The 27,968-nt window shown below is 34.9% G+C and overlaps 1 protein-coding gene across 10 annotated transcripts in view; it reads left to right on the top strand.

Moving 5' to 3' along the window:
• The window catches only part of MYCBP2 (MYC binding protein 2), a 275,901-nt gene that overhangs the window by 102,754 nt on the left and 145,179 nt on the right, over window positions 1-27,968 (top strand). For all 10 annotated transcript variants that reach the window (XM_054586458.1, XM_054586462.1, XM_054586453.1 and 7 more), the window contains 9 exons: window positions 8,564-8,681; window positions 11,776-11,980; window positions 12,578-12,731; window positions 15,542-15,714; window positions 16,768-16,893; window positions 16,977-17,104; window positions 23,942-24,033; window positions 26,016-26,150; window positions 27,804-27,887. In XM_054586458.1, coding sequence (XP_054442433.1) covers window positions 8,564-8,681; window positions 11,776-11,980; window positions 12,578-12,731; window positions 15,542-15,714; window positions 16,768-16,893; window positions 16,977-17,104; window positions 23,942-24,033; window positions 26,016-26,150; window positions 27,804-27,887 — 1,215 coding nt within the window. The remainder of the gene's footprint in view (window positions 1-8,563; window positions 8,682-11,775; window positions 11,981-12,577; window positions 12,732-15,541; window positions 15,715-16,767; window positions 16,894-16,976; window positions 17,105-23,941; window positions 24,034-26,015; window positions 26,151-27,803; window positions 27,888-27,968) is intronic.

Here is a 27,968-nt window from a genome sequence, read left to right as displayed (position 1 = left end):
AGAAGAAATTATTGAAGCTTTTGAATAATTTTTATACAGAACATAATGGTCTCTCAGAGAAACTGTTTTGATTTATCCAGAGCAGTGGGGAACTAATTGTAGTGGAGACTGCTAGACATTTCCGAATATCCATTCTGTTCTATTCATTTAGTAGTAAAGTTTTAATTGGTGACCTGACCAGACAGCTAGTCATATATTCCTACCTCCAGTGCAACAAGGGAAGGCCGCATGAACTAAAGAGATATATGCCACTTTGGAATCATGCTGTTAGAAGCATGATTGCACCTTCTCCCCTCCCAGCTTGCTGCCTGCAATCCATGCATGGTGGCAGAAACTGGGGAAGTGGTCATAGTGATCGTAAGTTGGAAACCATGTACTGAGAGTGACAGAGCCATATCATAGAAATAGTCTGGGTCTCTGACACCATGGAACTGCCACGTCAGCTTCTTGCAGTTGGACACTTACCTGAGAGAGAAATAAACTTCTGTCTTATTTAAGTTCTTGTTACTTTGGGTTTCATTACAGCAGTTGAACCCATATACTGTTTAATATAGTAAGAGTGGTTTTGGTAAAAAAGTATAGAAAATTCTTAATTAGTTCAGGTCTTCCAAGAAGAAGATGCTAAGACAGGATTAGATGTACAAAGAATTTATTGGGAGAAAATGCCTGTGAGAGATACCATATTTTGCCTTGTATAACGCACTCCCGTCTGTAATACCCATGTTTTTGGCCCAAACTTTCAGGGAAAAAATCTTTTAATTTTTTAATTCAATTTTTTATTGATTATATTGATATACTTGTTTTTTGTATTACAAAGGAATTTTATCATTTATTTTTTAACATATTATACTACAGGAAATTTTATGTACTGGTAACGAATTTACGCTATTTAGGCGTCATAGAAGGCCAAGAACCCTTCGTCACCGTCAGTATCAGAAGTATCGTCTTCTTCAATTTCTATTTTCCTCATCCTGGTAAATTTCATCATCCTCACTTCATTCCATAGCATTGCTGATGCTGCATTTTTTAAACAACTTCACACCCACATCCTTCTTGACACCATTCCACAATCTTGGGATCCAATCACAAACCTGGGTGGCGGATACTTCCTTGATTCTGCTGTAGGTTTTAAATCATCACCAGCTGACTGCATTCATGACTTCCATTCCTTCTTCATTAGGGCCTTAAAGGGCTTGTTTACTGACACATCAAGAGGTTGCAGTTGGCTGGTTAGTCCACCAGGTATCACAGCAAGTTGGATTTTCAAGCCCACTGTGATTGCTTTTGCACTTTGTATAACATGGTCTTTGAAGTGATCAAAAACTAGCAAAGCTGGTTTTTTAGGTAAATCCTCCAGGCCCTCGAGAACACACTTTGTTAAACCAGATTCTCATGCCTTCTTTATTCATCCATCCTTTTTCATGCACAGTGATGATAACTCTACTTGGAATATTTTCTTTCAGAAACATCTTTCTTTTAAAGATGATCATAGGTGGTAGCTTTGTCCCATCTGCTTTCTAGAGTTACACTTTTGATGCATAAGCATAAATAAAAGAATTAAAAACATTATATAGACATGGAATTAGTACTGCCCACATATAATGCGTAGCTTTCTTTTTCCCTCAAAAATTTTGGCACAGAAGTGTTCATTATACATTGCAAAATACGGTAAAAGGGAAGTGAGCAAGAATTGGCAAGGAAAAGGCAAGGTAAACCTCCAGATATGATGTAGGTCTGACCCCTATGAAAAGAAAGAAGGAAGAAGCATGGAATAGGAAGAATTTAGATTATTATGCAGTTCTGAGAGCCAGGCCAGTGGAATGTCCTCAGGCTAGGGCTGACCTTTGACAAGTCCCAGATTAGGCAGCATGGGCCAGTATTAATACCTTCACTGTGCCCAGTCACAGGCTGTTAGTATCCCATGGAAAGAACGGCCTCATGGATCCAAGGGGAGAGTATCTGAGGCTTAGTCAACTGTTCTCCCTGCAGCAGATGGTCTTGAAGGTATGAGTTGATCTACTTTGAAAGCAGGCTTATTTTATTGTCTAGAGATATGTAGGGAAGCTTCAGGCCAGACCTGACTCATCAATTCAGTTTGCCACGCAAATTTCTTCCTTCGTGGTCTTTCCACTCTGCTTTATTGTTCCTTGTAGTCATAGGATACCTGCTGAATCAACTGGACCTATATGGTCTCTTAGTCACATACAGTGAATTACTCTAAGCGGTAAATAAAATATAATATTTTTAGTTTGTTCTTAAACCACTCCATGACTGAGGTGGGGATGGAATATGCTGTTTACATAGGAAGGATCAGTGATTCTTAATCCTGGCTGCACACTGGATTTACTTGGGGAACTTCAAAAATACTATGTGCTGATTGTACATCTAGAATTTCTAAGAGGTGTGTGTTGGGTGTGAGGGGTAGTACTGGGGGCAGTGGTGGCAGCCCTGGAGAGGGTGTCGGCATCTGTATTTACAAAAGCTGTCCAGGTTCTGCTGCTCATCCAGGATTAAGAACTACTGTGTGTCCCTAGAGGGCAGGATCAGATCCATTTGCAACGCACACAAATGGGGATGAAATAGAATGTACTCAGTTAATTTGATGACTGTTGTTGCTAATAGGAGGAGATGACTGAGGTATAATTAAGTTGAACTTCTCATTGAAAAAGCAAGACAACATATATTTGATACTGTTGTCAAAAGGTTTGAAAACTTTCACAATCTTAATGACAAATACTGTTCTTAAAAAGAGAGCAAAAGGTCTTTGGCAACATTACTTTATCAAATGTCACTGGATATGACATTTGGATATTGGATGTTGGATATGAAAGAATATGAATAGCTTACAGTGTTGAGCAGTTACTCTCACAGGTGTTAGAAGCAACAGATACTTTGTTTCACAGTCAAATGGCCTCACTGATAAGTACAGACTGAGTTGGGGCTTGTCAATTGCGTGGATAATTTGGCCACTTCTTCTATTTCTCATTGAAGATTCATGGCACAGAGGAAGAGGCTTTATTGTTATGACCATTCGCATCATTACTGCCGTTGTTATTTAGCTGGTGGTTTCTTGTGAGTCATTACATAAACTGGGGAGGCGTTGCAGGTGGACATGATGGAGCATCAGTCGCGGGCAACAAGGAGGTCACTTCTTCACAGATTGTACTTGGTTGGGTGCCATTCCACAGAAAATTGGTGAATAGTTATATTTTGTGGTCTTGAATGCATGGAAGGGAAATTGTGAAAATCATGACTAGAATCAAATCACAGCCCTCAGGTAGCTGAAATATGAAGAATGAGCAGCATAAGCTCAAGACCCTGCCGTGCCGTGTTGAGGTTCAGTGGCTGTTGAAAGGGAGGGTACTTGTGGCAGCTGACAAAACGAAGAGGTTACCAAAAAGCATTACCTCATGGTCCTGACTATAACAGGATACCATTCCGTGATTTACAGTGACTTGCTCAGGCGACAATATCATAACAATCTTGAGCATGTTCAGTAGCTTGAATTCATCATTCTCATGAAATGTGATAGTTTTTAATGTTGAAAATAAAATATTAGCATTTGTTAAAAAGAATAAACCCTGGTGAGATTTGCTTTAACTGTTCAAAGTTGTTCTTTTCCAATATGTAAATTCCCACTCCTGGTTCCATTGATTGAGTTGTAACTGTAAGGCTAAGTCCATGTGGTGTGGGGGGGGGGGCTAAATTGGATAGCCCTGTGAAATAATGTCTACAGCACTATGCCTGGTGGATTAAACAAAAATTAGTCAAAACTGTTCCTTCTGTAAGCATTCTGGGTACCCTGTTTGTCTGAATCTGTTGGACTTGGAAGGCAGGAGGAAAAAGCTGTGTTACTAATTCAGAAAGGAGTTTACCACTGAGATGGAGGCGCAATCTCAGGGGGAAGAAAGCCCCTATAGCATAAATATTAACTACCACAAAGTGAAATATGTGTAGACGGTTTAAATAAGTGTATAGTTGGCAGGTCTTTTTTTTTTTTTTTTTTAAGTTTCTGGTAATCAAGTGTTTTAAGTGGAATTTATTGTATAGCGCACATTAATAATGTGTGATTAATGTAAGATAAATGTTGTAGTGGACATGATGTAAAGATAGCAAAGTGTTATTTATATTCTCTCTGTTTAATGTATTGACTTGCCAGAATGACCGAGTTCAGTCTCTAGTTTAGGACCTAATTCTATCACTTGGTACCTGTATAACCTTGGCCAAGTTACTTAACTTTCCTGTGTCTTAGTTTCTTTCTCTATTAAATGGATTCCTGTGTCTTAGTTTCTTTCTCTATTAAATGAATGTAAGTGTATTTTCCTCAGAAGGTTGTTGTGAAAATTCAGTGAGATAATGCATGTTATTTACTTAGCACAGGGCCTGGCCCGTAGTTAGTGCTCAATAAATGGTAGCTGTTGTTCTTACTGCTTTTTAAAGTGAATATCAAAAAGCATATGAGGGCTTTTATGTATTCTCTCATGACATGAGTCTACCAACCCTCTTTTTTGTTTCTTTATGTTGTCCAGTGTGCTGCTAAATATTTGGATTCCAAATTTTTCAGTAAGCTTAAATCTGGAGATTGGGAAAGAGATTATATAGTTTAGATGCTCTTATGCTCCTTTTTCCAATGAAATTTTTCTAGTTCTTACAATGTTTCTGAGTTTCATTTTTTTCTTGCTATGCTATCCTCCTTTTGCATTAATGTTTGGTACCATCATAGTGTTTTGAACAGTTAGACAAGGTTGAAATCTTTGCTTCATGTCTTCCCAACTGTATGACTATAATTTAGTAAGCCTTAGTTTAAAGATTGTTGAAGAATCAATATGGTATGTGTAAAGTGCCTGGCATGCACCTACATACACACTCACACATATAATTTTTCTTTTCTGTTCTTCCTGTGTTTTCCAAATAATTTAATAAATGTGCTTACTAATATCGTGGAAAGAGTTCAAAGACTATGTATTAGAAGACCTGCCGCCAACTCTTGGGAAAATCCTTTAAGCTCTTCAGTTCTACCCATAGATTTATTTTAGCAATCTATGATCTATTTTATATGGCGGTGCTCTGTAAACTGCAGACAAGTAAACAGTTATAGGAACTTTACTATTAATTCTTTGTTTGAATTGAACTGCACTTTTCTCTGAGGGCATTAGTTTACCATGCAGCCCTTCGAAGGGGTAATTGTTTATTTGCCAAAACTCCCCATATCTCAGAGTTGAGAACCATTTTACCATTCACTACTTTTCTTAGCTATCCCAAAATGAAATGAAATGAAATATTTAAAATAAAATTTAAAGTAAAATAAAATCCATTACTGCTCTTTTGAGGCATGGCCATTTTGCTATATTCCCCTTTTTTTACCTCTTTTGAGTAGGTAATCCATTCATTGAAAATTTATTATCTCCTGCTGGCTGGTGTGGCTCAGTGGACTGAGCACCAGCCTGCAGACTGAAAGCTTGCCAGTTCGATTCCCAGTCAGTTCACATGCCTGGGTTGTGGGCCAGGTCCCCAGTTGGGGGCACGCAAGAGGTAACTGATCAATGTTTCTCTCGCACATTGATGCTGCTCTCCCTTTCTTTCTCCCTTTCTTTCTCCCTCTTTTCCCCTCTTTCTAAAAATACAAAAATAATTTTTTTTAAAAAAAGAAAATTTATCTTCCTTGTAGTGTTTTCTCAGCCTGAATCTTGTCACACTTGTGAGTGACTTCAATATCCATGTGAATGGCCCCATACACCCTTACATCTAGTAAACTATTTCCATATTTATGGTGGCTATTCCCAGGGCACATCTTGGATCTAGCATACCTCCAACTCTGAATTCTTAAGTTTATCTAACCCACAATCTGAGGACAATTTCTTTTTCTGTTACTTAGTTTTAATTTACTTTACTTGACCATCAACATTATCAGTACTTAATTCCCTATAGCCCTCTATTTTTTTTACTCTTTCACCCTTTTCATTTTATTTCCTACCCAAGTTAGAGATTGTTGTTTATTCTCTTCATCTATACTCTTATCAGTATCCTCAGTTTTCTCACCCTCTTGGTCTTGATGCTCAGGCATGGCAAAACTTAAAGCATGAATTAGTCTGTCTCTATTTTCAATGTCTAACTTAGGCTTATGGAAAAAAAATAAATCATCACACATGTACAGATTGTTATACGGTTTCTAGATTTAACCAACTCCACTATAATGGGCAGTAATCCTCCTGTTTTGGAATGTTGAGCTATTTGGTTTAAGACCTTTTGAGAATTTTTTAAAAGGTTTTATTTATTTTTAGAGCAGGGGAAGGGAGGGTAAAAGAGAGGAAGAGAAACATCGATGTGAGGGAGGGACATTGATCAGTTGCCTCTTGTATGCACCCCAACCGGAGACCCAGCACTCACCCCAGGCATGTGCCCTGACTGGGAATCAAACTGGTGACCTTTCGCTTCACAGGACAACACTCAACCAACTGAGCTACACCAGTTTTGAGATTTTGATGAAACATAGATAGATATAAAAATATATAGATAAAAATGTACTTGCCAATTTAGGAGGTTCATATATCTGAAACTCTAATAAAGACTTCACAGAGCCCTTTGGATCAGGTTTAAAAACTTCTGATCTTAGTATTTTATTTATTCCATTCACCATCATACCTTTTCTGTAATCTTCAAATTCTTGCACATGACCTCTATCAGAACAAAAATAAAAACTATTAGATGGGAAGTTTCTTTCGCCCACTGACTCTACAAACATACCTACACCCATACTACTTCTTTTTTCCTTTTTAATGTCACATTTAAAGAGAGAGACTTGTTCTTATCCGTGTTATGAAGCCTGTCTACCTTTTCCTTAGGGATCAAGTTCTGTGTCTTGTATTCTCTGACCTTTGTCTTTAGCCTCTTTATTTTTACTCTTTTAAACTTTCTCAAATCTCTGTCATCTTAAAGGACCCAAACCTTTCCTTCAGCTTCATTTTACCTTCAGCGGTTGGTTGTTTTTCTCTTTCCTGCTGAGATACTTGAAGGGATTTTGCACAATCTTTGACCCCACTGTTAACTTCCGTCTGCTGCAATGTTGTGCCTATTCCTACCAAAGAGACTTTCTACTTCCTAAAATAATGAGTGATCACTTGTATGTCTTGCTAGAGCATTTGGCATGTAGATTATTTCCCCCTTCTTGAAACCTCTTCCAATGACTCTCTTCATACCACATTTCCCAGAGTTTATTCTTCCTGTTTGGTATGTCTTAGACTTCTATGAGCTTTTCTTTCTCTGTCTATACTGAAATTGTTAGAAGAGATTCAGAATAAAAACCAGGATCTCTTTTTTTCTCTCTTTAGTTGTCTTCATTCATTTTTACAGCTTAAGAATGTTACTACAATATAACTTTTTGCATAAGCAAAAAAAAAAAATCTTCCTCACCCCATGTCAGTCATTTGTCAAGTCTAGTTAGTTCTATTCTTTACGTAGCTTTCAATTTCATTCATTCCTTTCAATCCACTGTTTCTAGTTTGTGCCTTCATCTTATTGTGAAATTGTTTTAAGTAGATTTCTAGCTGCTAGTCTTGCCTCTTTCATTTTCATTGCGGCCTGAAAATTATTAAAAATCTATTTTATGTAATTTTTAAAAATTTAAAGTTTCATAATAACATTTTCTCAAAATCAGAGCTCTTCTACTATGTGTGGACTACTTCAGTAGTTGCCAATTATTCTAATTACAGATGATTACTAAAAATGGTTAATAAATGGTAAATAATGTGATACAAGGATGCTCTTTAACATAATTGTTACCATTTATTACCATTTATTAAGTGGTAACAATTTAACTGTGTGTCAGACACTTATCAGAGCACTTAACATGTGTGAACTTTCTTATTGTTCTTAAGAACTCTATGGGTTAGATAGTGTTTATTATTGTCTTATGTTATATTAGTGAAAAATGAAGTGCAAAAAGGGTGAGTAACTTGTTCAAAGTCATGGTCATGTTGGTATTATTTGGTGGAGCCAGGATTCATACCCAGGCAGTCTAGTTCTAAGGTTAAGCTTTTAGCCACTGTGAATTGCCATGATATGGTATTCTGATTCAGTAACTACTGTGTTAAAATCTTATATTATTAACCCAGTGAAAAAAAGGTAGAAAAGGGGACATAAAATCAATTGTTTCTTATAGTTCCTGGATTGAAATTCTGTTAAATTATTGTATGATTATTTCATCCAACAAATATTTATAGATATCTCTAACATGCCATTTACCGTAAAAGACAAATTTTTTTTCTACTATCAAGGTAGCACCAATCTTTCAGAAAAATTAAAAATTGTGCCAATAATTAGGTTTACGAATTTAGGAAATATTTTTAATAATCTCCGTAAAGTCAGTGATTGCCTTTTTCATCTTTGTATATATACTGAGCACCTAGGATGGAGACAAGCATGTAAGCACTTAAATAAGTTTTCACTGAATATTCTTAGTAGTGCCTATTATCTCTTCTCCTTATTGCATTGTTTATTTTTATTTTTTTTTTATTTCGGTTGAGTCTTATAAGGTACTGACTTAATATATTTTTTTTTAACCTAGGGGATGTCCCACTCTTGTTCAAGCATTGCCAGGCCCTAGCACCCAAGTTACTGCAGGCAGCAACCATACAGCAGTACTTTTAATGGATGGACAGGTCTTCACATTTGGAAGTTTTTCTGTAAGGAATTTTTAAGCATTAATAATATTGCATTGTACCATTGCCTTACAATTTGTCTACTTTAGCTATTTTTTACAGTTTTAGTGAAATTCTTGTACTATAATCATTGCATATGCATATTTCTTGTCTCCACCTTCAATAAACACAACACTCAAATGGCATTACTCTGAAGTAATTTGCTTCTTTAGTTTAGCATTAGAATTTATTGGATTTAACAGCTGTGTTCGAATTGGACATGTTTATTCCAGGTCAGTCCTTTAAAGCATTCGGTAGAGCTAATTATGTCATTTGAAAGCTTATTTCTCATCTAGTTTGTAAAGATTTATTTTTCTTAACATAGATAATTTTATTTTAGAACTTTTTAGAAGTCTTGTTTTATTAGAAATGCTTAAAATTATAGTTTCCTTTTACCTCTCTTTCTCTCCCAGTCCCTCCCCCCGCCCATTTGTCATTCTGTTTCATTCTCTTTCTTTTTTCACCAAAGCTTGAGAAGAGTGAAAATGCTCTGTGGGTTTTTTATAGTGTGAGTATAGTAGACATCAGTGAAACACTTCATAAGATTGCTAATAAACTTATACCATCTCTTACATGGATAAATATTTGGAACTCTATAACCTAAGTCCTTGAGGTGTAATTTGCAACTCTTGATTATTAAAAATTTTGAATGTGAACTTTAAAAAAATCTTTTATTTGGAACTGATTTTAAGCTTATAGGAAGGTTATTTAGTTCCTCTAGGTATGTCCCTGGCAATTTTGAGCCGGTGCCTCTGTGCTGGTGCTTAGTGTGAGTAAGTTGACGGGTGAAGATTTCATGGGCCAGCCTTTTAAGGGGAGCGAGATATCTCGGTCTCTCATAGCCCTTTGTCTTTCTTGGACACAGTCCCCACTGGTTGGATAGCCAGATGTTATAGGGACTACTGTTGCTGGCACAGGTCCCCTCGACTGGGAAGTCCGATGTGGGGCTGAGACCCCTCACTGCTCAGTGGGGACCTCCAAAGCTGAGATATTCCTCCCAGTTCTTAATTGCCACACTATGGGTGGGTGCGGGACCTGCACAGTCCGCGTCTCCGCCCCTCCTACCAGCCTAAATGTGGTTTCTTCTTTTTGCTCTTAGTTACAGGAATCCTGGTCAGCTAGTCTTCAGGTGGTTTTTAGTGACAGTTTTTCTGTAATTTAGATGTGGTCATGGGGAAAGCCTAGCTCAGAATTTGTCTGCTCCACCATCTTGACCAGAAGTCTCAAGATCTCATTTTTTTTTATATCTGCATAATACTCCAATTACTCCAATACTGTTAGTATATACTATAGTCTATTAAATCAATATTTTTTATGCTTGGACATTTAAGTACTTTCCAATATTTTGCAATGATAGCAATGAATATTGTTAGAGGTGTATCTTTGAGGTAAATTTCTAGAGGGAAGATTGCTGGGTCCATAGTTAATACCTGTGTAGTTTTGTGAGATATTCTCAATTCCCCTCTATTTTGATTCCTCATTAGCAATCAGTGTATGAGCGTGCCTGTTTCTTCACAGTCTTGTCAACAAAATGTGTTGTCATCATACCTTTTAATTTGCATCACTCAGATGGGTGGAGAAATGGCCCTGCATACTCTGAAGCCTTTAGTCATTACTTTTATTTAGTATTTTGCCATTAAGGGTTGGATTTTCTCTTTGGGGGAGTGCTTTTGCCAGTGCCTTTTCTAAGTCTTCCATGCTCCTCTGCTCTTCTCCGTAAACCTCCCCTTTTGTGCTCCCCACCCCTCAGTCTTGCAGTGGCAGGTGGGTAGAGAAAACACTGTTGCAATTTCTTTTTTTCCTCTGGTAAATGAAAAATATAATTAATTTCTTTTCTCTTCAAAAGCACATTATATCCCTGGATATGATATACTTTGCTTGCCATTTACATTTTGATGTTCTTTTTTTATGTTACATTTTATGTTTTGGGGGGGGAGGTAAAAAAAAATGATAGTCATTGAATGTAGCTGAGAATGAACATTGTAATTTTTTGGCGTCTTCTCCAACCAGGTGCTTGCCACTTTATCTTTGCCTGGTTCATTCAAGGGATTGAAGCTCAAATGCTTTTATAGTCAGGTTATGGTTGTATTTTCTTGCTATGGTGTTGAAGGAGTAATAGAACTCACTAGAAACCTGGTAGTTGAGGGAGAACTTAACCAGGCCATCAGGCAGTGCTCCAGGTGGACACACGTGCACATATTCTCTCTCCCCCTCTCTTCTTTCCCTGTAATTTCTCATTTACATCACTTGCAGGTAACCCTGGGTGCCATGATGCAAGATTTTTTGCCCTTCAGAGGATTTTTGGAAGAGGAATGATGTTGAGGGGGAGAGAAAACTCTTGTGCCAGGGGTGGATAAATATTTATCAATCCATCTACAGTCTTTTATAGCTACTAGCTTAGTTATAAGAAACTTCCTGTTATTTTTCAAATTAAGCTCTTACATGACCAGGTACCTATAGACAGCCATGAGTGATTCTTCTGTTTGTTTTGAAAGGTAAATTAAATAACTTGATCATGTGAAAAAATATACTTTTTATATTGTATTCGTAGTTGGAGTATTTATTACTTTGGTCTTTTACCCAAATGTTTTCAGATTGTGTGAATTCAATAGACTTTCTGTTATACTGTCAACTCAAAATGTCAAAGCAATTTTTTCCTTTTATTACTTTATTTGAATTTATTGTAGTATTTCCCCCGTAAATTTCTTATTTATTTATTGTCTTTTATTTTTTATTGTAATGCTAATTTTTAAACATCTTGTGTATTTGTAATATACATTTCATTTAAATGTAGATGAAGACAGTCATAGTATTTCAGGGAGATTTCTAACATGGAAAAATATTTCAACTTTGTTATTTTTTTAATAATGCACTTTGTCGTTTATTACAAGGAGAATTCCTAGGAATAAAAAAATGTTTTATTCCTTTAGAAATACTTGGTATGCATTTCAAAACAATTTAAAAAACTAACAATTGATGAATAATGTCTCAGACCTGTTTTTGTCTACCGCCTTCTTTATAAAAAATTATAGATTGTTTCTTCAGTAATATTGTTAATATGGTTTATTTAATCTTTTAGAAAGGACAGCTGGGCAGACCAATTCTGGATGTGCCATATTGGAATGCAAAACCAGCTCCCATGCCTAACATTGGATCAAAATATGGAAGAAAAGCTACCTGGATAGGTGCAAGTGGGGACCAGACTTTCTTGCGAATTGATGAAGCACTAATTAATTCTCATGTGCTTGCTACATCAGAAATTTTTGCCAGTAAACACATAATAGGTAATACCCAAAACAGATGGAATCCCCACCAAAAATTCTTGTTTTGATTAATAGCAAATGGTTCATTTTTCCCTATTATGAGATATAGTCTTATAGCTTTTGTTTTCATTTTGCCTGAAGAAATTTAACTGAAGCTTCTAAGTGTCTTTTTTTAAATTTGTCTGTATGCTGGCAGAATGGAATAATTGGGCGATCTAGAAACAAAGTATTTATAAGCTACAGAGTGGTAGAAATGTAAGTTAAATTGTAATAGGGTAAAACCTAATTGAAAGGAGGAATTTTTGTGTATGGGTCTTGTTAAGAAATTATAGAAGTTAATCGTTTGGAAGGTTTACGTAAATCAAACTTATCAATCCACACTGTGTCTGTGATATTAATTATATGTTAGAGTGATATAGTGTAGAAATTAGCAGCAAGTGTTGTAGATTTAGATAGCCTGAAGTTTTAGTCCTAGCTCTGCTGCTTAAAGGTTTTTAGTTACTCAGCATCTTTAAGTTTCAGTTCCTTCATCTGTAAAATGGAGATAATAGTAATACTTTATAAGTTTGAGCAATATAAAAGGTAATTCATCTTTAAAATATGTGAATTTTTCTTAAGGCTTGATACCTGCATCTATATCAGAACCTCCTCCATTTAAATGTCTTCTGATAAATAAAGTGGATGGGAGTTGTAAAACTTTTAATGACTCTGAACAAGAGGATCTTCAAGGATTTGGTGTGTGTCTTGATCCTGTGTATGATGTCATTTGGAGGTAAGCTTTTCTGTTTACAAAATAGAGTAGTAAATAAATTTTGATCAAATTATGTTCTCGTGGTACTATAATAAAATTTATGTGTGGACAGATTTTTCACACACGAGACCTATCCTTTTTAACTTTTTGTCGTTGTTCTGTTACAGTTGTCCCAATTTTCCCCCTTTGCCCTCCTCTGCCCAGCCCACCCCGCACTCCCACAGTCTCCACGCCATTGTCCATGTCCATGGGGCATTCGTACATGTTCTTTGACTAGCCCCTTCCCTTTCTTTCCACCATTATTCCCCATCCTCCTGCCCTCTTTCTGATGTAGGTCTGTTCCATGTTTCCATGCCTCTGGTTCTATTTTGCCCATTAGTTTATTTTATTCATTAGATTCCTGTGATAAGTGAGATCATATGGAATTTGTCTTTACGCTTCTATCAGTGATTCATAGGGACCCTTACAATATAGTGTAGTGATTAAGATGGGCCAGACTGCCTAGGTTTATCCCAGCTCCACAGCTTGCTTTGTGCACTTTTGGAGAAGTTACTTTGACTATGTGTTCCTCATTTTTCTAATTTATAAAATAATAATAGTACCTACTTTATAGATTGTTAGGAGGACTGGCAAATTTAGAGCAGAGAGACTTTCTAATTTATAAAATAATAATAGTACCTACTTTATAGATTGTTAGGAGGACTGGCAAATTTAGAGCAGAGAGACATAGTACGTGCTATAGAAGTGTTTGCTGCTGTCACTATAATTAGCAGTTTTACTTTCAAGAGTTCTATTGTTAATTATTTTTAGTCAGCAATCCTATCTAAATTGTAGAGAATTCATTCTGTTTCTTGATGCCATAAATATCTAATTATTACCAACTATGTAGAAAAAATTATGCCAAAGACAATTGAGAATAAGATATGAACTTGCTCTTCAGGAATGTACGTAACAAAATTCCCTTATTGGTAGACAAATATTCAGGGTTATTAAACTCCAGACATTTTAAAAAGGTAGAGGCAGATATAGGTACCCAAAAGACTCAACAAGTTATATTGTATTTTTTAACAATTTATTATGTGCTTTATCTACAAAATAAGTAAAGAAAAGAGTTATCTTCAGCGTTTCTAGCTTTGAATAGTAAATGGAAGTGTATCCCACCGTTACCAGAGTGGCTCATCAAAGCACTTACAGTGTTTTTCCCCTCTTGCATTGTTTTTTTGGCCTGCCTTAGTAGGCAGCAATTGAGATAAGTTTAAAGATTGAAGCGATATGAATGGGAGAGAGGTTGTCTTTCTTCTTCTGCCCATGCCAGTTTTCATTTCCTTCAGCCTATCAAGTCTTAAGAGTTTTCTGTCGATTTTGAAGCCCGCATTCAGAATGAAGGATCAACTTATTATCTTATTTGGGCATTTTGTTAGAAGTCCTGGAACCAGAATTGAGTTGAGTAGTAGTGCTTTTAGGTATCCCTGGCAATGTTGTACAATATGAATTAGATAGCAAGAGACTACAGGTGAGTCATCTTCTAGTAATTCTTGGGAAGACGTGAGATGCTAAGTACCAAAATTAGAGTGATCACAGAGAGATATAATGGAGGAGACAGAGAGCTGAAAGGTGTAAAGACAGCATTGTCCTTAATTACTTACTGATTAGAAGTCAATATATAAGAAATTTAGTTAACAAAAGAGTAAGCTCTGGTTTAGACCTATGTTTATTGATGTTTTATTTTCTTTAATCCTTATGTTTAATTTTTAAATGATACAAATTTGCATTAAACACAAAGTAAAAAATGGCAGCATACAATTTTTTCTGTATATTTTCACTAAATTAGACGTACATTCTCTAAACTGTAGAACTAAGATTCTAACAGTAAAATGGAGCCATTTCCCTGGTGTCTTAACAGAACTCAGGAGTGTGGTAAACAGTTAGTTGAACCTTGCCTTTTTCACATATGGTGGCAGCAATGGGACAGATGATCTTAAATATCTTGCCGTCATTTACCCCCTTGGTCCCAAACAGAGATTAAAAGATGAAGGGCAATTTTTTCCTATGTTTTAGTAAAATAGCTGGAAGGTAGTTTTTTTTAATCAAGATTAGCATTTCATTTTATTATCCTAACTTCTGGCTGCTTTGTGTTTTTCAGTAGGGTACTTGCATTTTACAGCTACCATCAGGCATTTAGGGTTCCTTATAGTTTTTATTGCTGCTTTGCTGTTTATTGGTAAGGTTAAGCGTCTACATAGTTCTATTTGTGCTTGCTTTCTGAGGACAGAATTCCATGTCTTTCGCCCACTTTTAGTATTGAATTGATTGTCTCTTATTGGCTTGCAGAAGCTCTTATATATTGTACATATTGTTTTGCCTCATATATATGTTTCACATATTTTCTTTTGACATGTCCTTTGTCTTACAACTGTTAAAATGGAATTTTTATTGTATAGGTGCTTCATATTTATAAGTATGCATCAGATTGTTCAGTATACTGTTGCTTTGTATATTCATGAAGGATAATGATCTATATTATTATTTTGTTTAAATTATTTTACTTATAAGTGACATAAGTTATTTATATGTATAGCTCAGATACGGAAAATAATGAGCTACATTTTGTCCTGTTTATTCATGAAGGATAATGATCTATATTATTATTTTGTTTAAATTATTTTACTTATAAGTGACATAAGTTATTTATATGTATAGCTCAGATACGGAAAATAATGAGCTACATTTTGTCCTGTTTAAAGCTGCCTGCATTATATCATCAATTATACTTTAGAAATTTTTTAAATGAAACTGTATATTGAGGTGCTGTAATTATTCTCTCTCAAAAGGTTTCGACCAAATACTAGAGAACTGTGGTGTTACAATGCGGTGGTTGCTGATGCCAGACTTCCTTCTGCAACAGACATGCAGTCCAGATGCAGCATTCTAAGCCCCGAACTTGCGTTACCAACAGGCTCAAGGGCTCTCACCACCCGCTCTCATGCAGCTTTGCACATTCTAGGTAAAGTTGCTATTTGATGATAAGATAATTTTAGATAATTTTCATTAACATGTGCTGAGTGTTCATAAAGAGAATTTAAATTTGTATATTATTTTTTTACATTTGTTAAACAATATGCTAGGCACAAGGTAGGTTAAACCTTATTAAGAGATTTGTCCTACAGAAAATCAGACTTAACACTAATGAAAGATTCATATATACCCAAATATATATAATTTTCCTAATAAGTAAATTTGTAAAACTAATTTTTGCTTCACCTAAACAAATAGGCTATTCAAACATATAATTATAATATTTAATTTATGTACATTATTTTAAAATAAATTCTGTAAAATATTATATGAATTTTATAGTTTCTCATTACACAACACAATTTTCCATAGCACATAAACTTTCCTTCTTTCGTTCTGTTTAATTAATTTGCAATGTAGCATTCTCCTTCTCTCTCTCTCTTTACACACACACACACACACACACACACACACACACATTTTGTTGCTGGAAATCTTATACCAATTACATATAATTACTTATTCTATTGTTTTTAAAAATTGTGCTTAAAAAGATTCAATTATGCTTACGTAGGATTTTCAATTGTGAAATTATATTCTTAAGCATAATTAATTGCTTTTTTTCACAAATTTTACCTAGTAACCGTTGTGAGCATCCAGAACTAGCATCAGTTAAGGTTATCTCAAGCTGTGCCTTCCTCAAATAGTACTTTAAGAATTAAACTAAAATAATTCAGAGTTTCATGAAAGGAAGAAGCTTATAAGGACTCAAATGTTAAGCAGTTTTCTCTTTCAGAGATAGAGTTTTGTGCAATACATTGTCATGCAGTACATGTTTAAATATGATAATTATACAGACAAAAGAGAGTGTTAATATTGATTGTATTTGTCCATGAAACACTTTTTAAGGCTTAGAGTGCATTTGTTGAACACACTTATAGTTTATTATTTTAATTTATCCCCTATGGCGTCCATCCCATCTCATCAATATTATAGGAAATTGTAACCTCAAAGAATTGAATTTTTGCTTGTTTGTATTTAGGTTGTCTTGATACCTTGGCAACTATGCAGGATTTAAAAATGGGTGTTGCAAGTACAGAGGAGGAGACTCAAGCGGTGATGAAAGTTTATTCCAAAGAAGATTATAGTGTAGTGAACAGGTTTGAAAGTATGTATCTTTACATTCAGGAAATATTATCTTCTAACTGAAATATATATGAATATTTTAAAACATAAATCATCCTTTTTTAGGTCATGGAGGAGGCTGGGGTTACTCTGCTCATTCAGTAGAAGCTATACGTTTCAGTGCTGACACTGATATTTTACTTGGTGGTCTTGGTCTGTTTGGTGGTAGAGGAGAATATACTGCTAAAATTAAGGTAAACATTTCATTGGCAATGTTGCCCTTTTTGTTTGAAAATGTTTGTTTTGACTTAGTTTATTTTTTATATTACTTTCTTTTAAAAAGGACTTGTGGAAACTGCTAAAATCTAATACAATAATACTAAGTCATTAATTCATTAAAAAGTTAAAAGTTAAGTAAGGAGGAAGCAAATGAATGGAAGAGGATGAGGATTTTTCAATAATTTTAGACTGAGACTTTTAACAGTCAACCTCAAACCTTTGTGCTGAACCAGTGATCTAGGAACAGTAGTACCTTACGTGCTTATTACTTCCTTTTAAAAAAAAATACTGATTTTAGATAGAGCGAGGAAGGGAGAGAGAGAGAGAGAAAGATTTGTTGTTCCACTTATATATACATTGGTTCATTGGTTGCTTCTTGGATATGCCTTGGCTGGAGATTGAAGCCAGAACCTTGGAGTATTAGGACAATGCTCTAACCAACTGAGCTATACCAGCCAGGCTGTGCTTACTTTCTTGTAGCCTAAAAAGGATAGGAGGCACAACTGTCTTGATGCAGGAACATTTTGATACAGTTTTGAAAGATTTTAGCATTTTTAATGCCAAATACTATGTAAACAGATATGAACACTCCAGGAATGGGGATGAGGGATGAAGTGAGACATACAGAGTTAGAGTATAGTGGATGGGTTCCCCCTGGTGGACAAACTAAAAGTAATCAAGAGTCATAAATTTACCACACTGATTCATTTCACAAAAGGGTAAAAGAGAAAACTATAGTTTGTGCCTTAACTTTAATAACAGGCTTCTCAAAAAATCCTCAGTTAAATGCTATTTGCTTAGGAAGTATTGTCTTAGGTCTTTTTTAAAATTAATTTTATTGATTTGACATTGGTTAATAAGATTATATAGGTTTCAAATGTACAGTTCTAGGATATACATCATCTGTATATTGCATTGTGTGCCTCCCACCCAAAGTCAGATTTTCTTCTGTCACCATATATTTGACCTCTTTATCCTTTACCATTCCCCGGTCCCTCTTCCCTCTGGTAACCACCATCCTGATGTCTATGTCTAAGAGTTTTTGTTTTCCTTGTTTGTTTATTTTTTGCTTTCAGTTTTATATCCCACATATGAGTAAAATCATATGGTTCTTAACTTTTTCTGTCTGACTTATTTCACTTAGCGTGGTATTCTCAAGATATATCCATGTTGCCACAAATAGCAGTATTTTTTCTTACGGCTGAATAGTATTCCATCGTATGTGTGTACCGTGCCTTTATCCAATCCTCTATCAAAGGACACTTTGGTTGTTTCCATGTCTTGGCCACTGTGAATAATGCTGCAGTGAACATAGGGGTGGACATGTCTTTATGAATATATGATTTTATATTTTTCGGGTAGATACTGAGAAGAGGTCTTGGCTGGGTCACATAGTAAATCCTTAATTTTTTTAAAAACCACCGTACTGCTTTCCATAGTGACTGAACCGGTTTACATTCCCACCTTTTTCTTCATAACTTCTACAACACTTACTGCTTATCTTGTTGATAATAGCCATTATAATAAGTGTGAGGTGGTATCTTGAAGTCTCACTGCAGTTTTGATTTGCATTTCCCTAATAGCTAGTAAAGTTGAGCATCCTTTCATGTATCTGTTGGCAATTTGTATGTACTCTTGGGAGAAGTGTCTGCTCATTTTTTTAATTGGATTGTTTATTTGTTTGGTGTTGAGTTTTATGAATTCTTTATATATTTTGGATATTGACTCCTTATTGGAACTGTTGTTTGCAAATATCATCTCGCATTTGGTTGTTGCTCTTTTGTTTTGTTGTCATTTTCTCATGCTGTGTAGAAGTTCTGTAGTTTGATATAGTCCCATTTATTTATTTTTGCTTTTACTTCTCCTGCCATTGGGGTCAAATTCATAAAATCCTAAGACTAAGGTCCATAAGTTTAGTACCTGTGCTTTTTTTCTATGTAATTTATTGTTTCAAGTCTTATATTTATGTCTTTGATCCATTTTGAGTTAATTTTTGTACATGTGGAAAAATGGTAATCTAGTTTCATTCCTTTATATGTGGCTTTCCAGTTTTTCAAGCATCATTTATTGAAGAGGCTTTCTTATTTCTCCATTGTATATTTTTAGCTCTTTTGTCAAAAAATTATTTGGCCATATATGGGTGATTTTATTTCAGGGTTCTCAATTCTGTTCTACTGGCCTGTGTGTCTGTTTTTCTGTCAATACAATGCTGTTTTGATTATTGTCGTTTTGTAGTACAATTTGAATTTAAGGAGTGTGACACTTTAGGCTTTGTTCCTTTTTATCAGGGTTGCTTTACCTATTCGGGGTCTCTTGTGGTTCCATACAAATCTGATGATTTCTTGTTTTAGATCTTTGAAAAACGACATTGGGATTTTGATGGGGATTGCATTAAATCTTTATATTGCTTTGGGTAATGTGGACATTTTAACTGTGTTGAGTCAATCCATGAACATGAGATATCTTTCTATTTCCTGTGTCTTTTTCACTCTTTTAATTGTGCTTTGTAGCTTTCAGTATATATGTCTTTTATATCCATTGTTGTTTATATCTAGGTATTTTTATTCTCTTGTTGCATTTGCAAAAGAGATTTTTTTTTTCCATTTCTTTTTCTGAAATTTTATTGTTAGTATTTAGGAATGTAGTGGATTTTTGCACGTCGATTTGGTAGCCAGCAACTTTACCATATTTGTTTATTGTTTCTAATAACACTAATACATTAGTGCAGCCTTTAGGGTTTTTTTATATACAGTTTTTTTATATACAGTTTTTTAAATTTTTGTTTATTTTTATATAAAGAATCATGTCATCTGCAAAAAGTGACAATTTACTTCTTCCTAATTTGGATGCCTTTTATTTCTTCCTCTTGCATGATTGCTCTGACTAGAACTTCAGTACTGTGTTGAATAGGAGAGGTGAGAATGGACATCCTTATCTTGTTGCTGATCTTAGAGAAAAAGCTTTTAGGTTTTCACCATTGACAATAATATTTCTGTGGCTGAGGATTTGTCATATATGGTCTTTATTATGTTGAGGTACTTTCCTTCTATACCCATTTTAATTAATATGTTAAAACTCACTTATTATGATGTTTTTTGAGGACACTTCTCATAGAGGCCCATTCAGAATGTATAAATTTCAAAAAAATATTTGCTAATTTCTGATATAATTAGAATACGTGTGCTAAAGAAATTCAGATAATATAGAAATGAAGAAAGTACAAATCTAAAGTCCCTGGAGTTATATGGAGTGTGGGGATGGAAAAGGGTGGAATAATGATTAAGGACACCTGTAGCATATATACTTTGATAATAAGAAAAATAATAATTTTAGTTTTGGTTCACTTAAGAGCACCCGCTGTGAAATGGTCATTTTAGGATGTTTCGATTTAAAGTCAAGATAGAGAAGCAAGCTCAGAGATTTATGCAGTTGTACTTGGCAATGTCTAGTAAGCTCATTAGGAAGATATATTTTGTTCCTAGCCCTGAGAGGCTATTTTTTATGTACATATAACATTGAGCACCATAGTGAACATATCCCCAGTAGTTGCATAGAATTATAGTATAAGGGCCTTCTGTATATGTTTTTATATTGGCCCTATTTTTTTTTCAAGTCTCAAATCCTGATTTACTCTTCTCATTCCTTTGAAGTGATTTTACCCTTGTATTCAGTTATTCAAAAGGTGTCTTCTTTAAAGTATAAAGTACACATTTTTCTTCTTCTTCTTCTTCTCTTCTTCTTTTTCCTCTTCTTCCTCTTCTTCTTCTTCTTTTTCTTCTTTTTTTTTTTTTTGTTTTCATAGCTCTAGTTGTTTCCTTTCTTCCCTTTTCTATCCTGTTCCACCTAACCACTCAGTGTTGGAGTTCTTCTACGCCAAGCTCTAGGCCTCTGTCTTCACTCTATAGCTTCGCCTAGGCTTTCTCTTCTAAGCCCAGAGTTTCAGTAGCTATCAACATACCATGATCAAATTTATTATCTCCTGCTCCAGCTTCTTTGACCCATTTCTGACTACTTTGATCAATTTTTGTATACATGTTTTAAAGGCATGCCAATTGTCAGTTTTTCTATCACACCATGCTCTTCCCCTGGGACCTGGCTGTCTTCCAGTGATCCCTCTTTTGAATAGTACTATCCACCATATGCTTATTACATAAGGCAGAAACCTAGCTGTGTTTCTTGATAGGTCCTCTTTCATTTCTTTTCTTCCCCTGAAAGGACTCTTTCCTCACTACACTAGGCGAAGCTAATTGTCTTAGACTAGCCACCTAGCTGGTCTCTGTGCATGTTTTAAACTTCCTATATTTTCTCTCTCCGTTCACTTATTTCCCATTGCTCCTTGAACCTACTATAATTAGGTTTTTGCCCCAAGCACTCCATTGTAACTGCTCTTGTAAAGGACACCAGTGGCACCTTTATTGCTAAAGCCAGTGGTCAAGTCTCAGCTCTCACCTTTCTTAACCATTCGACAGAATTCAATCCAGGCAGGCTCTTTCTTGGTTTTTCACTTGACTCCCAACACACGACACTTCATTTTACCCCTTCTCACTGGCCGCTCTTCTTAGTCTCCTGCTGGCTGTTCATCATCTTCTGACCTCTTAATGTTGGAGTGCCAGAACCCAGTCCTGGATATCTTTTTACAGTATACTCATCCCCACAGTGACCCAGCCTTAAGACTCTAAGTGCTTTTTTTCCTCTGGTCACTCTCAAACCTGTCGATTTCCAATGCTCTCATATAAACAACTGCCTACTCTGCATCTCCACTTGAATAGCTAATAGGCATTTCAGATATGACACATTCAGAACTACGCTTCTGATGATCTCTTTGAACATGCTCTTCTCCTGTTCTTCCCCATTCCAGTCAACTGACTCAGAATAGAGTTAACATCATTCTTCTAGTTGCTCAGGTCAAAAATCTTGGTGTCATTCTTGACTTCTCTCTTTCATGCCCCACAACCCCTTTGGCAGCAGATTATTTAAAAATTACATGAGAGTATGCCACATCTCTGTCCAGGTCCCTGAAGTGTCTTCCCATAGTAGAATAAAAACCAAAGGCCTTACAAGAGCTTACAAAACACCGTCAGAACTGACCACCATCTCCACTCTGAACTTAGGTTGTACGAGTTGCTTCACTCAGATTCAGCCACATTGGCTTATTCTTGTTTCTCAAACATGGCAGGCATAGCCAGACCTCAGGACTTTTGCACTTTATGTTCCCTCTGACTATAGCCCTTCACTTTAATACCTGCATATTTCACTTCCTTATCACCTTCAGGTCTTGACTCTCTGGTGAGCCTAGCTAAAACTGTAAATCTCTTACCACAAACTTAGTCCCAATTGCCCACCCCCCTTTTTTTTGTTTGCATCATTCACCCCTGTAAGCCCAGTATGTGTTCTGAACTGTATGCGTTCAGAAATATTTGTTGCAAATATGCAGGGGAGCCAGGTTAGGGGCAGATCATTAGGAATTTTATATCATGCTGCAAAGAGGGAAATGAGTAACCACTGAATAATGTTCAGGAAGTGTTCTTATCTGAACTTACTTTAAAACACTAAAAACAGAAACCCTCAACTTTGTGGAATCTGGGTTCGAGCAAGGAGAGAATGGAAATAAAACTAATTACTTGTTATTGAACTATTCTAGCTAGTAACAGTGGATTTGGGTAAACTAACAAGCTTTGGTACCAGGAGTAGAATAGATAAATTGATGGTAGAAATATATGAAAAAAAGGAGTATTCCAGGTCTTTTCTCTGAGTAGGTGAATAATAGTGACATTAATCAGAACAGAGAAAGCAAGAAAAGGGAGAGATGAGTCACTTCAGAATTAGTGAGACAGAGCTGCTGGGAGTAGCCAATGACCATGGAGATAGCATCTGAACTGGAGGTGGACTTCAAATTATTAGAATATAATTGGAAAATTGAGACATGTAGCACAATAATTGTCCAGTAAATTTTAATGCCCTCTTTTTTCCTTCTGAGTGTTTTGTCCACCTTTCTTATAGTTTGCCTTCTAGAATTCTCCAGAGAAACAAGGGATTTTTCCTTTAATATGGAATAGTCCATAAAAAAAACCAAACCTCTTCCTTATAATTCTCTTTTACTTTCACTTAATTTTGTAACCTTTTCCTATTTTATATCTTTCTTTTTTTTTTTCTTCTCAGACTTTATGGTTCTTTCTTTTATTTATAACCATTTTTTTTTTCACACTCTTCATCTCTCCTTTTACCTATTATTTTAAGGACACTTATCTTCTGTTATTCCTCTCTTTCTCTCTCTACTGCTAACAATTTCTAGCCTTTTTTTGCTGGGTATTTTTTAAGTGTTCCACAAGTATTATTCTATTTAGTTCTTACAATTCTTATTGAAGTAGGCAGTGTTAGTATCCATCTCTTTTTTATAGATGAGGAAACTGGGCACCAGGATCTCACAACTAGTAAATGTTGAAGCATGATTCAGCTTCACTTAGGTAAATACTTTGGTTGAGTTCCCTCCTTCAGATCTATAAACATCTCTCCTTCAGATGTTTGTATTTAGTAAAGAACTATTTGGATCACTTAATATAAATAGATGAATATATAAAGTTTTATATGATTATAAAACTGAGATTAATACAGACTGTAAGACATTGCATGTGTTTCTTGATTTGAATATATGTTTGTATAGTTTACTTAATAACATTTAAAAAGCAGGTGCTCTGGTTTGTTTACATTTTGTAGTGTCCAGCATATATTGGACACATGCAAAATTATAAACATATTCAGCATATTGACGTGACAGAAAGATTGAGCATCATGCGTTTTTCTCCTTTTCCCAGCTGTTTGAGTTGGGACCTGATGGAGGAGACCATGAAACCGATGGAGACCTTCTGGCAGAGACTGATGTGTTGGCTTATGACTGTGCTGCTAGGTAACCAGTTCTTCATTATTCAGTGTATTCCTTGCAGATAATTAATGTGAAAAATTCTTCATGAATGAGTAAGCATAATTTACAAAGGAAACTTTAAAAATCTACTGTGATCAGACACTTTAAATTAAGTTATATATTATGTAATGTGTTTTTAACAATGCTGCATTAAAACTAACAGTATCCTTTATATTGGTATTTCACAAGATAAATTGACTATTTCTACAGTAAAGATGGAAATACTGTATACATGTATTTTGCACATTTTTATTTTTATGCATCACTTAGAAAACACCTACTATGCTAGTGTTCTACAATTATTTACTACCTTACTTTATGCTAGATGTGATACAATTATTTAGTACCTTACTTTATGTATATAGTGTCAAATAGTCATAGTGAGACATAGTTCAGATCAACTATATAATCTATCATCATGCATACAATATCTGCTTGATTATAACACACTTTGGGAAGGCAGCCAGCTTTCATGAAACCTCGTAGGGGGTTACCAGAATCAGGATGTTTATTTATGAAGATTCATGAAGAGACTTAGATTTTATCAGTCCTCTCGGTAATCCTAAGAAGTATCTTAACACTGTGTTATGACAGGTTAGTGATTGGTATCAGGGAATATTATGATGAGAAAAGTAAATAAATTGAACTTAATAATAGCACACTGTACTTCCCAGGAACTCTGTTAAGAAAACCTTGTGTGGTGTGCATAAGCTTTTTGTTAGTGAAAATCTGTATTTTCTGAAAATGGTAGTAAGTCAATGAATTTGCTTTTAACAGGTAAGTATGTTTGAAAACAAAATAGTAAACCTAAAGAAAATGTTGGCTATTTCTTCATTTGCATTAACCTATATCAGGAGGTACATTTCAAGTAACTTGTAATGTTCCATAAAAACAAAGATCAGAGAAATTTCAGGAAAGTTAATTAATTTTTAACAAAGCTTTAAGGTGCCATTGTCATTTAGCATTTTTTTTTTGTGCATATGATTACGAATCACAAAATATCATGTATGATTTTGAATAGACAGTCATCTAGATTGTCTTCACTTTTTTTTATTAAGAAATCCCAGAATCCTAAGGCTAGCGTTAAAGGACTAAAGTAATTTTTCACAGCATCTTTTATAACTTTCTATCCACTACAATTTTGTATTTATCTTAATGCTGTAATCTAACTGGACACCATGCCATTTGCAGATCCTGGTTTGTACTTCCATACTTCCACAGATCTGGCCATGACTTCTTCCCTTCTACTCCAGCCGCAAGCAATACACATTCCTTTCACTCTGTTACCTTTGTAATGCACATATATATTTATATCTGAGATGCCTTATTATTTAAAATATTGTCTCTCTTCCTAATTCAGTAAACATTTTTTTTTGTGTAGTTACTGTGTGACAAACAGAGTTTCAAACACTTTATCTAAATTCTCAATCCTCAGAAGAAACTTAGGAGCTAGACATTGCTTTCATCCCTATTTTCAGATGAAGAAACCGAGTTACAGCAGTTATAGTAATTTTGTCAAGGTAACATGCTAGCAAGTCACAAAGTTGGGCTTTGAACTCCAGTAGTCTCACTCCAGAGGCAGTTTCTTAACACGCTGCCTCTCAGACACTTTAGTTAAATAAATTAATTTTAAAAATAAAATTTAAAATTTTATTTTCCAACAAAACTGGCATATTTTTTAGCAACTTTTAAAATTTTGGTCTTATTTTAAGATGAAAATTTTATAACATTTAATCAAGTTTCAGAATTCAGGATGGAGGGGGAAGAAGTATCATACCATGGACCATGACACAAGTAAATATTATTTGTGTTCTTGTCTAGACATTTTTAAATAAAGGGGTGTTAATATTGTTTGTCAAGAACCTTATACAATGGATTTTATGGGTTTTTAATAAAGGACCTAAAAAATAAATATATATAACAGAAATGCAGAGGCATTGTCTTTGACTAACTAATTTTTCTCTCAGAGAAAAATACGCAATGATGTTTGATGAACCGGTTCTCCTGCAAGCCGGCTGGTGGTATGTAGCCTGGGCTCGTGTATCAGGGCCCAGCAGTGACTGTGGGTCTCATGGACAAGCTTCTATTACTACAGACGATGGGTAAGCGAAATGTTTGTGTTACCTAATCAACTCATTTTTTGGTAGTGGAATGTCTCTGAGAAATCTCAAGAGGTTTTTTAGTAATATAAAAAATCTTAGTAAGGCTAGAGCATAATATGACTGCTAAAATTAAATTTATATTATCATGCCAAAGTAAAGTATAAACAGAAAAGGGAGATAATGGGACTGCAATTCTTTTTGCTGGTCAGGTGGCATTTCTATATATTTCTGGTTGTTATATTGTTTAAAAGTTTATTACTAAGTTAGAAATTACATAGAGGAAAATGGCAATGATAGTGAAACTGTAAAATAAATACATACTTGCTATAAAATTTGACGGTGCTTATAAGAACAGTTTATACATAGCAAAGCTTCAGCAATGTGAAATAGTGTAGTGTTAATAAAATGGGGGAATTTTACTGTTTAAATTTCATGTATAAAGTACTTTTCAGTTTCAGAAACACTTTCATGTATATTATTTCATTTGATGCCCTCAACAAATCTGTGAAGCAGTTATTAACTTCATTTTACACTTGGGGGATAGAGCGACAAAAAGTGAAATTATTTGCTTCAAGTCATGTGGTTCCTGTGTGGCAGACCCAGATCTGGTCCTGGAGTCTTTTGACTCTAAAACCAAACTTCTTCATACTCTGTACTGTGATTCATGTGTTTGAAGGACCATCATTGTAAGAGAAACTCAATTTATTTTTTACCATTCTTGAGTATAAGCTATTTGAAATGTTATATAATAGTTATAATAGTTAAATAAATTTTATATTCAAGTCATATAATAGTATATTTAAAATAGTTTTGTTGAGCTCATAACAGAGCTTACAAAAAAAGAATGACTTATGAGGTGAATTCCATGCCAGTGAATATTCAAGTAGAATGCTGTAGGAAAATTAAGTCTCTTATTGTATGTGCCCTTTTCAACTTACTGTAAGACTGTGCTGCAACTGGGGAGACCGCTTCCATCCTGGACTGTATGGTTCCCATATACAGTTGAACCTTGGAATGTCATAGCATTTGGAAAAGAAAGCTTATAGAGTATTTAGTTAAGCAGCTTTAAAATTATTTGTAAGTTCAAATATTTTGTTGAAAGCTTATTGCGCTGGTAAATGTTGAGCTAGAAGGATTAAGGAAGTGGGCAGGACAGCTTCTCACCTAGTCGTTCCTGATCAGGTTCAGCTCCTTTTATTGATTAAGCCAGCGATTTCCAGTGTGCTTCAAGAATTTTTAAAACATGCAATATCTATTTAGTCAGGGGCACCGACCTCTTTTCCATTAGACTGTCAAATTAAAAAATGACAATGGCCAAGACAACAACAGGTGTCTGGTGTGAATGAATCAAAATTCTACCTCCTTTTTTGTCAGATCAACAAAAAGTATACTGTGTTACTTAGTTTGTACTGCAGAATTTTAGTAATTAGTTTATGTGCCATGGAATGAAAAAGGTTGAAAATTGCCAGATTAAGCCATTCAGATCTAGAACTAAAATCAGAGCAATACCTTTTTACTTCTTTGTTTTTCCTTACAGAATGCATCTCAGTTCATTAACATAAGATTTGAAAACATGACTGTTAATATTACTTATTTACTTCAATCCTGAACAATGTTGGTTTTGGTATTATTGTTACTTTTTTCTCTTCTTAGGGTTGTTTTCCAATTTAAAAGTTCAAAGAAATCAAATAATGGTACAGATGTTAACGCTGGTCAGATACCTCAATTATTATACAGGTATTTAGCATATTTATAATTTTTTAAAGGTTTATTCTTTTCCTTTAATGAACTAGGATCACTATAGAAAGGTAGAAATTA

The sequence above is a fragment of the Pteronotus mesoamericanus genome, unplaced genomic scaffold (genome assembly GCF_021234165.1).
Source record: "Pteronotus mesoamericanus isolate MK-2021 breed Mesoamerican mustached bat unplaced genomic scaffold, CSHL_Meso_final contig_94, whole genome shotgun sequence".
NCBI lineage: Eukaryota > Metazoa > Chordata > Mammalia > Chiroptera > Mormoopidae > Pteronotus > Pteronotus mesoamericanus.
The sequence above is the reverse complement of the archived record's forward strand: the minus strand, read 5'-3'. Positions and strand labels throughout refer to the sequence as shown.